The sequence below is a fragment of the Centruroides sculpturatus genome, unplaced genomic scaffold, assembly GCF_000671375.1.
Source record: "Centruroides sculpturatus isolate CEXI.00-Female unplaced genomic scaffold, Cexi_2.0 scaffold212, whole genome shotgun sequence".
In the NCBI taxonomy this organism is placed as follows: domain Eukaryota; kingdom Metazoa; phylum Arthropoda; class Arachnida; order Scorpiones; family Buthidae; genus Centruroides; species Centruroides sculpturatus.
This window is the reverse complement of record NW_019384356.1, coordinates 435,975-454,459: the sequence shown is the minus strand read 5'-3', so window position 1 is coordinate 454,459 and position 18,485 is coordinate 435,975. Positions and strand designations below refer to the sequence as shown.

Here is an 18,485-nt window from a genome sequence, read left to right as displayed (position 1 = left end):
ACCATTCTTTACATAGTTACTCTGGTCGCGCTGAATTACCTGATCAAAATGTTTGAATAGAAAAAGACTTATTAATGAAAAAATAGTCTTCAATATATTATGAAAACAATCCAAAATCTTAAATATTTTATGCTATATAACAACTTTTTATCAAAGTTTAATTCTAGATGGTTATTGAATAAAATGGCATCTAAACAGACCCATTTTAAATGCATAAGTGTAATATAATTAGCTATTGCCATTTGAATATTCTTTTTTCTTCTTGAAAAGGTTAAAAATAAATTTAATTATTATATTGCACTTTAGTTTGTTGTTCTAATTATAATGTAATACTTACTAATTTAATTTTCAGATTGCAGCCCGACCGGGTGCTCATCATTTAAGATGTCTTTTTCGGGTAACGTTCGTTCCTAAAGATGCTTACGATCTCTTGCAAAAAGATCCGGGTGCTTTTGAGTATCTTTATGTTCAGGTAAACAATAATTATTAAATTGGAATTCTTCTCTTCAGAATGAATTATATTGATGTTGTTAACTTCTTTGTTTAGTGTTGTAATGATGTTGTACAAGAAAGATTTGCCCCCGAACTCAAGTATGATGTTGCTTTGAGGCTCTCAGCACTCCATATCCAACAGCATGCACTCAGCAGTGGATTTCAGGGAAAACTAACAATTAAAGCAATTGAGTAATTAATTTTTAATTTTTGTAAATTTATAAATATGCTAGAGTTGAAGAATGTTATATTTGTAAATGTTTATATTAACTTGCACTTATCAAATACACAATCATAAGTGATATTCATCTTAAAATTGAAAAAAAAGTCTTAATTATAATACAGTAGAGACCCAGAAACTTGACTTTAAATAACTCAACATTCTGTAAAACTTGTCATGTTGTCAAAAAAATTAGATTACATGTATTTATTTTTATCTGTATAACAACACTAGGATTAAATGAATTATCATTCACCACCTGTGACACTAGATAATAGAATTGATGCTATGTATTAACAAAGAATATAGTCCTTTTTCCAGATACCACAACATGAATGTTACTAACTCTAAAGTAGCCACTGAATAGCCAATAGATTTTTAAATTAAAATTTAACTACAGATAGAAATATTATGTATATATGAACAGTGACTAAGTATATGAATTTGTACATATAGTACCTTTTACGAAAATTCTACTATTTAGAATAATATTGTCACTATGCCATAAAACTCATCATTTTCAGTAAATCATCACCTTCTCCATCCACATTAAGTCAAGTTTGCGGGAGCTACTGTAGTGTAAAATTTAGAAATAAGGAATAAAATCATATTTTCATTTATTTAGAAGAGAATGTGGATTAGATCGATTTGTTCCGTTTTCATTACTCGAAACTATGAAAAGAAAAGAATTGAGAAAACTTCTTAGTCACTTCCTCAAACAAAATCAGTCACTTTGTGCTCCTGGACAAAAACAACTTACAGCTCTTCAAGCAAAACTCCATTATTTGAAAATTATCAGTGAATTGCCAAGTTATGGTGCAAAATGTTTTTCGACAAGTCTAAAGGTATAGTAAAGGATGATAATATTTCTTAATTAACATTAGTAAATAAAGTAAATTTAACAAAAATTATCTAACTTTGAATTGGGTACAGAAACAATTGTTTTATGTTTGTATTGATATTTTTGACTTTATTCATCCATATTGTAATTGTTAAAAGCCAATTAGCAAGAAAAATTAGGATTAGGAATGAAAGAAAGATCTAAATTTTGACTTTGCATAGTTCATTAATGACTGAAAATTTCCCATTTTCCAAATAAATGATCAAATAATCATAATTTAGTTCATATATGGAGTGAAGCTTGTAAGGTAAGACAATACTGATCTCATGTTTGTTGTGTACAAACCAAATGCATCATCAGACATAAGTTTACCATATAACCAGTTTTGCCAGGAACTGAATTTAAAATATTTTGATGTACAAACAGTTTTTTACATTAAAGTTTTAATTAATACATTTAAATTTATTATGTAATTATTCCTATATATGTATAGTATCTTGACTAGTTAGTCACAACAATATACTGCAGTATCCCATATAGCTTTACTGAGAATGTATATAATATGGTGGCTGCATAATGCCCTATTTCACAGCACATAGAGTTTTTAATGATGACAATGATACAGTTGTGTCACTTATTTTTCTTTGCACTCCACTCAATCTATAAAGATCAACCATCAATTGTAGCATTTGGGAGAAAAAAGATGTGTCCTGTATTAAAAGTTGAAATAAATGTTTTTTCATTAAGATTTAAATAATAATAATTTCTAAACAAGTAGGGATGGGTTCCCATCCCTACTTATATATTTTTAAAAGTAGTGTAATGGTTAAATATGACAGAATTTTCTTTTGTACTTAGGATTCTTCAAGTGATACTGCTCTGTTAATTAGTCCAAAATACGGTATTAGTCAAATAGCATATCTCAGGGGCAACATGGTAATTACATTTAATTATCATTTTTAAAATATACAAACATTAAAAAAAGGTTTTATTTAACTTGCCATAAAATTGCATTTTTCATTATTTACAGCCTTATACATTAGTACAAATTGAAGATATGTCATCAGTTCAGGTAACAAAGGAAGATGAAATGTCATACTGTATTGAGATATTCATGAAAGATCCAGAAGCAGAGGTATTTTATTTACGGTTTTTTTAATGATTTACATTGTAATAGTGATTTCGAAAAATATAATGATTTTTGTGAAAATTTTTTTTAGAATCTTTGTTTCAGCCTTGAGGATAAAGAAGTTGAGGAATTAATTCTTATGTTAAAGGGATATTACAGGCTTCTTACAGGTAGAGAATTATCTGTCGAAAGAGAAGCCGAAGATTCTTGGAGAACCGAGACAGGTCAGTTTGCATTATCATCAACTACAGCTTAAAACCTGAAATACTCTGATCAATAATTCTTAATAATTAGTGTTTTCAGTTTATCTAGATCAATACATGGTACTGGTAAATCTGACAGAAAATTTAAAGACTAAATTGATAATTCATTATTCTAATTAAAACATTTTTAAACTAAATTATTTATTTCAAAAAAATAACATCAAATTTCAGGCACTCATTAAATTTTTAAATATTTTAAAATATTGTTTGTGTGTGTGTGTATGTTTCTTTATGCACTATTCTAGGGTTTCTTTTCATTTTGTCTATGTGAAAACGTGTAAAATAATAGCGACTTAACATTAAAACTGATTAATTTCATATATCTTTTTCAATCTTTTCTTCATTGTATGTAAACTTTAACCTGTATACTAATTTTGAGATTTCATGGAATAAGAGCAAGATTAAACTGTTAAATATATTAATAATTTTTTTTATTTTGAGAAATACAAAATATTTGAAGACAAACTTATCCTACTCCTTTTATTACATTAAGTTAAGATAATAATTAGCAACACAAACAGAAATGTTTTCTTTTTGTTGTAATTATGAAATGTCGGTATTAAGACTAAGTTTCACGTCTTTTATCTAAAACATACAATAATATTTTATTAATCTTTAATCTGGCTAATTGATATGTTTGTAAGAAACAAGCTCGAAGATAGAATCCATAATTCTTTTTAAATTAGCAGACGATGAGCTGGGATGGGTTTGAAAACATTTCTGATGATAATAGAATAATCCAATCATAAATAGAAATCCTTATAGTCATTATTTCTAGTGTTAAGCCTACACAATGTATATATTAATCTATTAAATTTCATAAGATAAACAGAGAGAATTCTTTATTGAATAAAAATACAAAATTAAGTTATTAGAATAAAAGATATTTAATTTATAGAGTGGTGATTAAAAAAAATTTACAACTGAAAAGTCTAAACTATTAAACTTACAACTCTTGTATGTCAATTTGCAAGTGAAGTGTGAAGTTGCTAATTAATCTTGTCTGTCCTGTATACATATTAGAGATTTAAAAACACTATCTATGCACTAATTGATAATATAAACATTAGCATAATAATCTCACATAAGATTAAGAAAATATTTGAGTTAAATAGAAAAACTTTCTGCCCTGTAGGCAGAAAGAAGACATTCTATATTTGTTTGATAGATTAATTTTTAAATAGTGTACTTAGTGGAAAATTATAACACTTTAAATCCTTGGTTATTGTGAGAATCTGAATTTAGGATCTCAGTTTCTAAAGAGCTATAATTTTGTGCCTGGTCTCCTCTTGCTACTTAATTTCCACCTAATCAACGTATTGTTATAAAAGTTCAAGATTGGAATTATCAATAGAGGTATTATTAAATATTATTGTAAACTCTCTCTCATCTAGGGTTAATTTTAATGTATTTTTAGCTTATTTAGTTTGTTTATACTTAAGTCAATTTCTTTATACGATATATATAAATACATTAAATTTTATTTTTGTTTAAATTTTTGTTACTCAATTTGTCTATTCCTTCAATTGACACCTATCAACTTACCTGTTATTCTCCCCACTCATTGATAATTAGCCCTTCTTCTTAGATTTATTTTACAACTCTTATTGCGAGTTAGGATAGGAATGACGTGTCCTAACTGGTGTCAATTACAAGGTTTTCTCGATCCTTGTGATAAACATCATTAAAACAAGAAAATAATTAATATGCAAATATTAATAATTAATCAATTTCAATATAATTGATTATTATATTTCTGAGTATGAATAGACTTTTTAAAAAGGAATAAACATATTTTAATTAAATTTCAAATATGTAAAAATTGTCAGAAATTGCAATTAATAGAAAAATAAAAATTACGAAGATTTATATTTGATGAATTGGCAGCATTGATCAATAAATGAATTTAAGTTGATAAAATTGTGGTTCTCACAGAACCACAATTGTACCATCATCACTTTATTTTGTGTTTTATAAACCGATTTATCATGATTTCTTTTTGTTGATTTGTTTATAAAGAAAAATATGTACAACATCTGGATTAATCTAAAATTACAGATTTCTAAAACTTGGAAGAAAGAATTTTATGAAAAATTAAAAATATCTTCGTGCATTCCTGTTTACCCCTTCAAAATTTTTGTCATTTATTAAGAATTCTATTCAATTTTTTAATTTAGCATTACTCTTTAACACAATGCTGATATATTCTGGCAGAAACAATATATCAGCATTTAGGGTTTGAATTTCTATTAGTTTATAGATGGCAAACTTTTGAATCTCTCTTAATATTTAAATTAAAATTTCAATCAAATACATTTGTTCGGGAATGATTATATAATTAAAATTTTAGTTTTTCAAGTTAATGCAATTAGAAAACTTGAATCTCTCTTAATAAAATGTTACATTAACATTTTATTATTTCAATACTTGGTATATTATATATTAATTTGAATTCATAATTAGTAGACTATACAAAGATTGCATTCCTTCATAATTACTTGCACTTTTAAAAAATTATTTTTTATTTGGGTAATTTGGTTTCCTGAACTAAGCAGTAAAATTATCACTGTTTATAAAACAGTGGACTTTGTTATTTTTGTTTGAATATAGCAAATTTGTATTACAAATTTATCACTTTGTATAGTAAAATTATGGGAAATTTAATTATTTTCATGCTTATTTTTAGGATTAATACAGTGTGTCCAAAAAGTTACTGTGCAGTGAGAAATTGTATAATTTCAACATTATTACAAGTGTGTTTCAAAAACACACCAACAAACTTATTACTTTGGGGAATTATTATTTTGGTGTCCTTTATAAGTTTTTGTTAATGAACTCGTGTTCCAAATGAGCCATTTTGGCAATGGAGCAAGTTGTTAAAATTTACAGCAGGTGCTCAAAATGGTGAGCATGCATTCCATTCCAGAGATTGCATTTTCAGTTTATGGATTCTCACTCTACAGAGTATTTCTGGAATGGCTTTACATGTGTACTAGTGGCCATGACTCTTGCCAGATCTTGACAGCAATTGGGGTACCTCTCCTTGTAAAAGAGTTGCAGCTTCTCATCCAAGCCAGTTCTTCAAATGGACAATAATTTTTCTTTTAAAAGAATTTCAAATACCTAAATGAATAACAAATGAAACTTTGCCAACCTTGGTATTTAAGTTTCATTTGTTATTCATTTAGGTTGAGAGTAAAAACTATCATCAGTTTGAAGATTTTCAAAAACCTTCATAAAAAAATTAGGATGTGGGTATTTTTTATTAATCATAACATAACAGGTTGGATTCTCACTGGCTGTCATTGCAAATTGGCTTAAAATTAAAACTAATTTTATTGTAGTGTTTGTTTTTTATATTATATGCACTAGAAATTGGTTCTGTGTCTGTTGTACTTATACACACCCCTCCACACTGGGATATATTCTATTGCCAAAACAGTTCATTTGCAGACATGGGTTTACTAACAAAAAGTGATTGTTTTGATGTCCTAATAACTCCCAGAAGTTTGTCTGTATGTTTTTGAAACACCCTATATGTTGTATGCAATACTGTATATCATTACAATTTTCTCTGGAATTAGATGAGAGAGAGCTGTAATAATTGAAACTAGCATTACAAATAATGTAATACAATGCATGATCTTTGTAATCAATGGCAATATCTGCTTTAAAAAACAAGATATATACATACAAATATACACATACATGTATATACATTATCTTGTTGTTTTTTAAGTCACCAAATGCAGTCAGTTTTTTTTTATAAAGCTATATTTGAAATACATTAAGAAAACATTTAATAGAATCAATAACATTAATTACTTTTATTGTTTATTAGTATTAATAACCAGCGGCTAATGATGAAATAATTATTAAGTACATTTTTCTTTCTTAACTTTCCTAACTTAAATTCTGTAACGAATGGATTCTAAATAATTTTAAATGTCTATAAAATCTATATTACTTTTAGAATTAATTCATTATTAGAAATTTTAATTAAATGAACTTGAATATTTAACATATTTTAAAATTCAAAAGAAAATTTCTTTGTATCCTTATATTTAATACTTTTTTATTTATTGGATGACTCTTTTACACAGCTGAACAAAGTTCGGACATGTCTGTCCGCTCTTCGGGTATGTGGTATTGATTCTGATTTGCATTGCTTTTTAATAATAACTTATCGGCCGAATAGTGATTTTAAAAAATTCCGTCGGAACCGAGTAATAATTGTCTGTCTTTAGATTTATAAGCATAAATAGTAAATTTTTTTTTACGTTTGATGTAGATTAGTCGATTATTTTTTTTAAAGACGAATTGACTTAAGTAAATGAAAATTTTACTTGTTTACAGTGCCGTGTTATCACAATCGACATACCGTTAGAGAGGCCCCTTGGAGTTATCCGTCGGTTCAAGACTCTCCGCCTAAGTTACATTCGGTCGATTTAACGGTGCCGCCACCTCCGTACATGTCATCTGAAGTAAGAATTGAATATTTTTAATTTATTTATTACATATAAAGTTTAATAATAGTGTTTTTTGTTTTTTTTTTAATTGCTTAATATTTTAAAAGATTTCAGTTCCTGTAAGAAGCAATAATCATGGTGCCAAGTTTTACAAAGAATTTTAATTACATTATAGAAATTAGTAGTTATAGAAACAAACATTTTCATTATAAGAATACTTAAAACTACAATGCATTTTTGAAATCATTTGGACATTAATTTGAGTTTTTATGTTGCTGGCTCATTTACAGTGCATAAAACCTTGTAAATGACCCAGAAAATGTCAGAAAGCAAAACATATCAAGTGTTAAATATTCTGTAGCACAGGGCTGTCCAATACAGTTAAGCTATTTTGGCTTTAAGTTAGCCACTGTAGTGTCAATGCTGAAGACAGAAGTTAAGATGGCTGTCCCCATAAATTAAATGCATATTATGTACTGTATCTCAAATAAAAAGATTTGGCTACTTTGCATCAAAGTGGGCTACCCTTGTTTTTTAGTTTAGTTCATTGGCTACTTTTTTGGCTACATAAATTATTTCGTTGTTTGTTTTGGCCTAGAATGTAAAGGTGACATGAGAAAGATTTTCCATGTAGTTTTATAGTTTATGTGGCCCAAGACAATTTTTTTGGCCCAATGAAGCCAAAAGTTTGGACATCCTACTGTAAAACATTCTATACAAAGCAAATATTTAAAATTTCTGTGGTGCAAAATGAATCATACAAATACTTAATTATTTCTAAAGAGAGAAAATTTATGCTATAATTTGAAAATCTTGTTTAAGATTTTATAGAGTTTGAAAGAAATTAACTCGGATTTTGACAGGAACATATCCAGGAGAATGCTTAAGATGCATGCTGCAATGCCTCATTAATATCAATGCACTGTTATTTTAAAATGAAACTAAATATAATAATACTTTTGTCATAGAAGTCACATGACATAATGCAATCTTATACAAACAGAAAAAAGCAGAAAAATTTGATGTGCATTCCAAGAAATATCAGTTTAAAGTATGGAGCACAAAACCATTACATTTCTTACTTTCACTAGAAATTATGTAAATTATGATTTTATACTTTTTCTATTCCTCCTTTTAGTATTGTACCACACTCTAACTTGGATAATTCTTGGACCGATAAACTGACTAAAAATTATTATTTTTTTCATGTTCTGTTAAACAATTTTGAAAAGCTGATGTAAAAATCTAGACAAGTAAGGTTAATATAAGATAACCAGGGAGCATATTGGTACTCCTTGGTCCTAGAGTCTTCTGTGCATATTGCTCAATTCTCAAAAGTATAAATAACAATGAATGACGTTTCCATAGCTTTTACCATGTTATTTGAAAAGCTTTCCCTTTACAAGTTGAAATTACTAATTATGAGTTTTCAATTCTTTTGGTTAGAAAATAAAAATGAAATACTTCATTATTATTATTATTATTAATAATCAGTAAATAAAATCCTCATTTATTATATATTTTTGTTCATTGTACTGTACATTCCTACGCCATTTGACCAATTGCTACGAAACTCAGCAGTTACATTCATAAACTTCTAACTTAGATAATATCATATATTTTGGGGTGGGATGTAATTGATTTACTGAAATCCAATACATATTTCTATCTACATTCAGTTTGCTGATTTACACGTAGCACCATCTATTGGCAAAAACAATTAACAAAATAATAAACTAAATATAATCCTTATAAAAAATCTTATATTCACTTAATTACTGCTACAATGATATAGTGAGTCTATTACACACTATATCATTGTTGCAGTAATAAAGAAGTCACTATTTTAAATGTCAGCACATACAGGCATTTTCTGCTGTTTTACTCTTATCGTTGGTTGAACTGAATTCGATATAATAGAATCTTTTCTATGCATGCTCCATAAACAGGAATTTAACAATCTTATCTTACTCAAATTAAATACATGGACATGATTTCTTATAACATTTCCAATAATTTTAATTGTGAAAGCACTGTAGCCTCTAATAAAAGATCGGTGTTTTGATCATGTTTTAACTTTGTGGTAATTTTTATTATTCTATTTTTTTGCTGTCTTAATTGGCTTGAAGAAATAAAAATCTTAACTGTTACTTCTGAATTGGTCTGTGAACCAGGGAAGAAAAGACTAAAGAATTTATATATTTTTTTGTGTAAGTCTCTCTTATTCTAAATGAAGAAACTCCTGGGATATGTCATGTCATCTTTAAATTTTAATCCAATTGAAAGATTTTTCATGAAATACAGCATTTGTTTTTAAGCCTTTAAAAGAATATATTTAAATTTTGTGTGCTCATCTGTAATTGGATGGCAGAGTGATATTTTTCACATTAACTGTACATGCACAAGAATGGTTCACTGCACAGATAACGGAAACAAACTGTACATCAATTTAAAAAATAGCACTTAGTCTTGTTTGCATGATTTGTAAGTAAGTGCTTTAAAAACTTTGTCTTAATCAAATCTGCAATAAAATTCATAAAATGTGTACAAAATATACATTACCAGACAACTGTAATTTGATCTACTTGGTCCAAAATAGCATTTATATTGAGGTTTTGACATCACAATATTTAAAGAAAAACATGTACCTGCACACAGATCTGGCTCTATATTCCTTATTTCAAATATTAACTAACTGTTTTTAACATAAAAAAATTTTCAGATTAATAATTATTAAAAATATAATTTAGAAACTGTTTCTTTTAACATATAAATATACATTTTATTAACTTTATTTTATTTATTTTTCAGCAACAAGAACGCCAACTCTCTCGCAATAATTCTAGGGATCAATGCATTATCAGTTCTAGCTCGGTTGATCATAATATGAATGAGACACAATGTATTTCAAGACCAGAAATGAATAATACATCCATTTTGCTCAGTAAGAATTCCTATGATTCTAGTAAACAAAGTGATAAAATAGATTCCGGAACAAAATTAGACGTATTGGATACGGAGACCGATTACAGAAATTTAGCAACTCTAGATTCGTTAGAGGATACAAACGATGACATCGATCTCAATTTGTTTGAAGCTAAAAACGACGAAGTCATCAGACGTATATCCGAAATGAATAAAATTGTTAATGATGCCGAAATATATTTATCTGATGACAAAGACGAATTAAAAGATTCGGAGGAGTTAGAAAGCGAACGACGTGAAGAAATCGAAAACGTCGAAGTACAGTCTCAATTGAAAGCTGCCGATTCTCTTCTGCTTTTAACCCAGATAGATGACGACTCTATACAGACTGGAATAAATATTTCTGAAGTAAGAAATATGGTTGAAAATGAAGAAATATCTCCATCGGAAAGTGACGCAGAAAGCACTTCTAACGACAGTCCCTTACATCATTCTACTCCGTTGAGAAATTCTATCGAGGCACATTCCCATTCTAGGAGACGAGGTTCCAGTTTTGGACTTCACAGCCCAGATTTGCTTCCTGGTATAGATACAACAAATCATCATATTATAGATATGTTACGCCAGTTACAATCCTGCAACGATCTCCAATTACCATTTGCCGAAGGAACATTGTACTTAGATCCGGACATAATCGATTTAACTATGATTCCGCCGCCGATTACTCCCGACTCCGGCCTGGACGGCGTTCCATACCATTTGGATCATCCACCCACTCCATTCCTGGACAGTAATTCATTGAAGGAGAAATTGGACAGGCTAACAAAAATAGGAATATTAAGTAATTTCACTGTTAAAGAAGAATCTCCTATTTATGAAACATTAACCTCAAAATTAGGTAATTATTTTTAATTATCATTTTCTAATATTATGTTTTAAGATTAACAAAAAGATATCAAAAGAATAATCTTAGTTTCAGAATGCTAGTGGATGACGTTTCTGGTGCAATAAAATATTTTATACAGTTATTATACATCAAATAGGGTAAATGGTGTAGTTATTGGCTACTTAGAATTTTTAAAGTAAAAATTTCCTTATGACATAAGAAAGATTAAAAAAACAATATAAATTGGGAAATGAATTCATCATTAAGTATAGTCTTTCTACTGCCAACATCTAGAAATTACACAAATTTTAATTTTTATAAAACAAGGTAGTCATTGACCATGTATAATGAGAGTAGAAACTTGTATTAATACAATATTTCAGGAAGAGCTTTTATAGAACTCCACATTTAGACAATGTATTGATTAAAAATCTGAAAAAGAATTTTCTTTTTTAGATTTTTATCCATATTAATCTCCAAATATCTCTACTTGCTAAACAGGTTGTTTGGCAAGTTTTTCTGTAAGTCAAAAACTAACCTAAAAAGTACATTTTTACACAGAATAACCACTTATTGTTAGTCTGATCCTCCAATGTACTTAATACAATACATTACACTTGTTTACCCACTTACTATCATTTAGTAGTAATTGTTTCAAACATGGTTTTTTCCCACCTAATGCACTCAGTTTTATAATGTCCAGTTTAGTTTCTGATAAATGCAAGAAGTGTTGCTCTATTAACCTTACTTACAAACTTTGCAATTTTATAGAACGCTTGTTTTTTGTTTCAATATAACTATTTGAATAAAAATAGGAATACAAAACACGTATAATTAAATAATATTAGAAAAGCAAGTAGTTAGTTTTAGTGTTTTATGAACATATATCATATGGAACAACTAAAAGAATAGTGATGGATACCTACAAAACCTTACATGCACAGTCCAAAATAAAAGATCTAATAATTAAAATTATTACTTTATAAAATTTAGAATGAGTTGTTTTTCAAGTGAACGGAAAGAACAAAATTATAAATATATTTTAAGTTTAGCACTTGCATGAAGAAATGGAGAATGTTGACAGAAAGTTAAACAAAAATTTGCTATATCTGTCTTTCTAGGGCAACTGTACCAGTTATTGCCATTTACAAATTAAAAATGATTAAAATAAGTTAATTAAACTTGAAAACTGTTTGGCTGCACCACCTATCATTAGAGAATTAAGTTAAAAACACTTCGTGTCCCATTATCTTGCTTGGTCTAGCTGTTTTGGATGCCACAAATTTACACGAGTTTTTTACAACACCCTTCCATAATAGACAATTAGAGGCAGTTGCTTTTGCTTTGTTGAAAAGCTGATGTTTGCTGTTGTTTCACTTAAAGCAAAGATGCACCTTTATAGGGTTCTGTTTCTACCTGTACTATTATACAGTGATGAAATCTTTACTATCCTCAAGTTGGATGAAAACAAATTAGAGGTTTTATGATGCAATTCCTGAGAGAAAAACTGGGTGTAACCCTCCTGCACTGTCTAAAGAATGAGAATATCGGGAAGTTTTGCCTAAATCAATCATCTATAACCAATTGTACATCTGTGCAGTCTTGGTAGTTTGGTCACATACACAGAATGAATAAATCCCATTTAGTATAAGAGTTCCTTTCCACATCAAAACTTAAAGACTGTGCCTAAAAAAACACCAAAAAAAAATTAAAAACAGTATAAAAATTATTCCAGAGGGAGATGGTTAATTAATGATACTGTAAACCTTATAATTAAAAACTAATTTGCAATCTGTAGTTTAAATGAAATAATTAACAGTTTATTATAGAGGTATGTTTGTAACTGCATCCTGGTAAGTGTCATGTTTTCAAAGGTTTTTCATGAGGCATGAGGAGTATATATTAGCATGGATTAAACAGAAGTTTATTTCTGTGAGTACTAGAGTAGGAACTCTAATACTCACGAAAATAAACCTTTTTCTGCAAGTTATATGCCACTATGCATTAGTCATTGAGATAAAAGGAACTACAGTAATCAACGCTTTCATTTTATTCGATTTAGAATCATTGGGTGCTACTTTGTAGCACTTTAATGTTACTTGGTTAACATAGGTAGGATGAATAGGTTTATGCAGAAACAAGATACAAAATTCTACCATAAGAAATAATAGAAAAGCTTCTCGCAAATACATTTTAAAGAACAAGATATGCTTCTAAATAGGGATCATAAAACATTTCAAAAATACTTTTTAAATTTATTAATTGATATTTAACTGGAAATGAAAATTAATATGAAAAGACACTATGTATGAAAAATTAAAATGTCTTGTAACAATAAATTAAATGTTATCAGGATGCAAAACATAATATTTTCTCAAATAATATTTCTTTATACCGTTGAATCATCTGTGTCAGGGTTGAAAACTTATGGCAGCATGCAATACACCAAGAGAAATTGTCTGGTGTTACATGATGTCAATTTCACTTGTTTTTTTTCTGATCAAAATAAATTAAATATTGTTAGTGCAAGTCAAACTTTGGCGCGCGCACACATTTTAAGCCGTAATTACTTATTTTTCAGAATTTAAATTTCCACGGATATAATTACATCGATATTTTTTTTCTCCTCCTAGATTCCGAGACGTCAACAGAAGAAGCCAAAGTTAAACCAATGATAGATTCTGCTAGAGTAGTTGCCGAATTAGATCACTTGTGCGATACACTGTCAGAAATGCAAGCTAACTCCATAGCGGAATCAATATCTTCAATAACCAGTACATCCATACAAGCAATACCGTCGAATGATGCCGACAGTCTTCCAGAATTATCTCATTCGACAGAAGCAATACCGGTGTCGTCCGTGTTGTGTCTGAATCAGGACGATGACATCGACACTTTCATCGCTAGTGTTACGGTACCGCCACCTCCGACCGATAGTTCTGGCGAGCCCATTTCCTACGACGAACATCAAGACGATATTTCGGCATACATTATACCGCCGCCTCCATCCTCCAGCCCCAGTACCGAAGAACAGAACGAAGTTTTGGCAAGATTCCGACAGGCCGCCGACGATATTCGCAGAATGATCGACAACACGGACGGAAAAAATTGCAAGAACGGTCATTGTTGCGGAGAACTTAAATCCGAAGACGATCTTCAAGAGAACCCTCGTGATATATCTCAGTTTTACGTGGGAATTCAGGATAACTGGACTCGAGAATTAAAATATTCGGATAAAATATGCAATTTTGATCACAATCTTCCAGTAATTAATCCAGATTACTTATCGAGTGAAACATTAAATGCAATAAGTGATAGTGAAACTCGTGGTGGCGATTCCTCAGGGTATAATACGTTGACCTCTTCTTTAACATCGTACGGAGAAACTGTTTTACAGGACGATATCGAAAAATGTTTACACGATTTCGATAGCGAATTAAACAGATACGTTAACGTCGACTTTTCCGGAATATCCGGTACGGAAACAAACAGCTCAAGCATTCGGTTAACGGACAAAACCGTTCATCAGTTCAGTGTATATAGCAGTACATCATCTCCCGTTTTAAACTCGAAGCAGAGTTGGAAGAGTTCAAACGGAAATTGTGTTTGTAACAACGACCATCAAATCACTAAGTCATCAGTCAGTTCTGTTTCGTCCGAAGACAACAAACCTCAAGTACCGCCGAGAACTAAAAGGATAGTTAACAATCACGCAGTGGACGAAGATCAGACAGAAAAGCGAAGTTCGGACGACATTAAAGTCAATCCGCAGACCCCGCAATCAGTATTAATATCACGATCCATGTCATGGAATAGCATATCAGATTCAAAGGCTCACATTACTCAACTTCCCAATCAGCATAACGAACTTTCAGGAATATTGAAACCACCTTTACCGCCAACATCTCCCCTATTGCAGGTAAATTTGTAATCTGCAGGTTTTTTATTTTGTAAGATAAATGGGTTAATTTATTCCGAAGACGTCAATTGTCGATAAATATATTTTATTACAGTAAATAAAAAATATGTCAATGAGACATCGTATGGTATTAATAATATAATGGAATTCCATGCTAATGTTTAATGATTTATATAAAATATATAGTAAATTATTAGATTAATTCTAATCCCATGCCTTTGATAAAATAAAATATTTTGAGCGATTTTTTTAAATAGAAATATAATGATTTGTATCAGCATGGATTTGTAATTTATTATTCTAGAGTCGATTTAGAAGGTCTCTGACTAAAGATAATCACGGTTCTGCCAGCGGATCAAAGAAGTTATCTGAATCCTCCAATGTCGGAGGAAGACTGACGACAATGAATTATAATCTACGAAGACATAGTCCCGGAGTCAGTCCCAACAATTCGCCCAGACTTACGAGGAGTTATCAGAGAATGAGTACGGGAAAACTGTCTTCTGCAAAAATTACTCCCAAACTCATCAATGGACTTAGTAATAATTCTTTAAAAATATACAAAAGCGTGGACGGCGACATGACCTACACCTTTCTCAGACAGGAAATACATCAGCACAAAAGGGAATACGGCGAGAAAAAGTTCAACCATAACGATCGCATTCTGGAGGTGAAAAGTAATTGTCGAGAAAAAAATCATCTGTTGCTAAGCGAGGCTTACAACAGGAAGACGTCGAACGACAATTTAAAATCTTGCACGGACGAATCTTTCCAAAAAGTACATAACGAAATATCGGTTATGTTTACTCAGTTACAAAACCTAAAACAATACATGAACCATCATCAGACGGAAGTAGACATGGATAAGTTCATAACTGCCAAAGATACATTAATCGCCGAATCTAGACAGTTTGTTACGGCTTCGAAATTTTTCGTCAAGAGTGCCATGGAATCGTCGGACGGGCTGATAGAAAACATGGTGTCTTGTATTTCTTTGATGAATCGCATTTTTAACATCAGCGAGTCGGTGCTAAGTCATATGACGTCGACCGTACAAATGTCGGCACTTCTAGACAGATTAAAAGGAGTGGCGCTAGCGTATTCTCAAATGGTCATAGCCGCTCAACACACCATAGGAAGAGGGATTACTAATCCGCAGATGGGCACGCTGATGCACCAGGCGACGTCGTTGGCCACCGCCCTGACGTCCCTGATGAGAACACTCAGATCGCTCTCGGCCGTATGACCTACCCAAACAATTCGCTAAAGTGCTCCCAGTTACTGCCTATAAGAACTTCAAATTTTGTGGTGCCGTATTGAATGTGGAAAATTATTGTAACTTTCAAGACCAAAATGTAAAGTCATTGATAGTTATTTATCAAACAATCGTTAACAAGTTTTTTGTAATTTAATTATGCATCGTAAGATTCTACAAATATCTTTAAAAAGTAATCTACAATATTAATAGTATTTTAAGTTCTCTTATCTTTTTTTTTTTATATACCGAGCATCAGATATTTGAGACACCAAAGAATCTTATAACTCGTATCTTCAGATTTTTGTTTCAAATGTTAACTCATACTTTAATCTAACAACAATAGTTATTCATTTCTAAAACAAAAGAATTTATTATTATATATATTATCAGATAATGAATTGTATTAATTAAAATGATTTACATTACACCAGCAAAGGAATATTTTTAAAAAGATTCTAAACATTAATTTCGATTCTTTAAATGGTAAGATCCGAAAGAAAAGATTATATTCTAGGGTTTTTACATTAAAATAGCTAATCGATAATATATATTTCCTATAGTTTAATAATGTTCAAAATTCCATATATATAATTTTCTAATTTGGTTAATAACTCAATTCCTGTAAAAATATATAATTTTCAGGGTTAGAAGTTCTCGTAATTCATTACAATATGTAGTTTTAATAAGAACGAAAGTCTTAAAAAAGTTACATTCGGACCAATTATTTATATAGATTTAATTAGATTTTTTTAATTGCACCTCCACGCAGTTACTACCGGAATTTTCTTCTTCGTAACTTATTTAAATTATAAAGCAAATTTTAGTTAGAATCTCTCTGGTATGGAAACAATATTAACCGAATGCATCCTTCTTTTTCTGTTCTGTTTTTAATTATTTTGATATCTCTGTGTATGCAAATAATTATATTGCATTTGAAGATTTGATATGGAAAATTTAACTTATGTGCCTATGTTTTTTATTTAAATAAATGTTAAATATTTCATCTTTGAAGGCAGCATTTATTTAGGATTTTTTAAATATGTAAAAAACTGCAATGATTGTAGACATTAGTTTATCTATCGTATGCTGTAAATAAATGTATCAGAAGAATGATGAAATTAAACAAGATGTATTTATTATTAAGATATTCGGTATGTATATGTATATATAAATATATCATTTTGTACCTCCTGCAAATTATGACAGTTATTTACCGATATAAAGTAAGGCTATTTGCGTATTTCTGGAAATATAGGTAAGTCTATCAAGCAGATATATTCTATATGTCATTTCTTTTCTTTGTTTTTTTTTAATAATTTCCGAATAAAATATTATTAATTTAAATTGCAAAGTACTGTCCTATTATTTGAAAGGAAAAGTTAAGACAAAATAATATTAAACACCGCGGGTACATAAATACGAAGCTGCGGTATACGCCAAACTCTCAATTATCCGTGCATCGTCAGTGTTTTGTTCGTGGACGGCGTAACAAACGAAGTAGCATTGACTAAATATACATTTCAGCTCATGAAACTTGGGTCTTGCACTTCATCACATTATAATAAAGTTGAACTCTATTTACTGTAGTCCATTTAAAACCTCTGGAATAGTTTCTTTTTATATACACTTAGAGGGCTATTTTGGATTGTCCGTGTTTTCTGTGCACACCCACATACTAATCAGCATGGATAATCGGGAGTTCGGTGTATCTTAGGCTCGAGGCGGTCTGGTAGTATGGTACTAGATTATTACTAAGTAGAGTCGGAACTGAATCTTGGTGACGGACCGAAATGGGCGGGACACCTTAAAAGTGGAATATGAACAGCGGGCCTTTAGATGTGACAGTTCTGCCGAGGGTCGTCGAACAATATTTAGTTACAGTTCGGTAGTTTATAGTATATTTGACGGTAGGGAATCCATTTTAGTCCAATTGGATGCTTGATTACAAGCGACAGATTTCATTTTTTACCATCTGTTATACAGTTTATCCGTGGTTCAAATATTCTCCATTTTACATTTGTACAAGATGAGGCGTTTGAGCAATTGCATCAAATACAGAATATTCAATACCGGTTGCTTATTT

The 18,485-nt window shown here is 30.0% G+C and overlaps 1 protein-coding gene across 5 annotated transcripts in view; it reads left to right on the top strand.

Annotated features, from left to right (window-relative positions):
- Nucleotides 1-17,758, top strand: part of LOC111639654 (FERM and PDZ domain-containing protein 4-like) — a 169,350-nt gene extending 151,592 nt beyond the window's left edge. For 3 of the 5 annotated variants that reach the window (XM_023385572.1, XM_023385584.1, XM_023385578.1), the window contains 10 exons: nucleotides 353-472; nucleotides 548-684; nucleotides 1,338-1,557; nucleotides 2,412-2,489; nucleotides 2,584-2,688; nucleotides 2,774-2,906; nucleotides 7,302-7,429; nucleotides 10,226-11,237; nucleotides 13,859-15,144; nucleotides 15,449-17,753. In XM_023385572.1, coding sequence (XP_023241340.1) covers nucleotides 353-472; nucleotides 548-684; nucleotides 1,338-1,557; nucleotides 2,412-2,489; nucleotides 2,584-2,688; nucleotides 2,774-2,906; nucleotides 7,302-7,429; nucleotides 10,226-11,237; nucleotides 13,859-15,144; nucleotides 15,449-16,390 — 4,161 coding nt within the window. In that variant the 3' untranslated portion in view covers nucleotides 16,391-17,753. Of the gene's footprint in view, nucleotides 1-352; nucleotides 473-547; nucleotides 685-1,337; nucleotides 1,558-2,411; nucleotides 2,490-2,583; nucleotides 2,689-2,773; nucleotides 2,907-7,301; nucleotides 7,430-10,225; nucleotides 11,238-13,858; nucleotides 15,145-15,448 lie in introns of all 5 variants that reach the window. The other 2 variants (XM_023385599.1, XM_023385591.1) reach the window with 1 other exon arrangement.
- The last annotated feature ends 727 nt before the right edge of the window (nucleotides 17,759-18,485 follow it).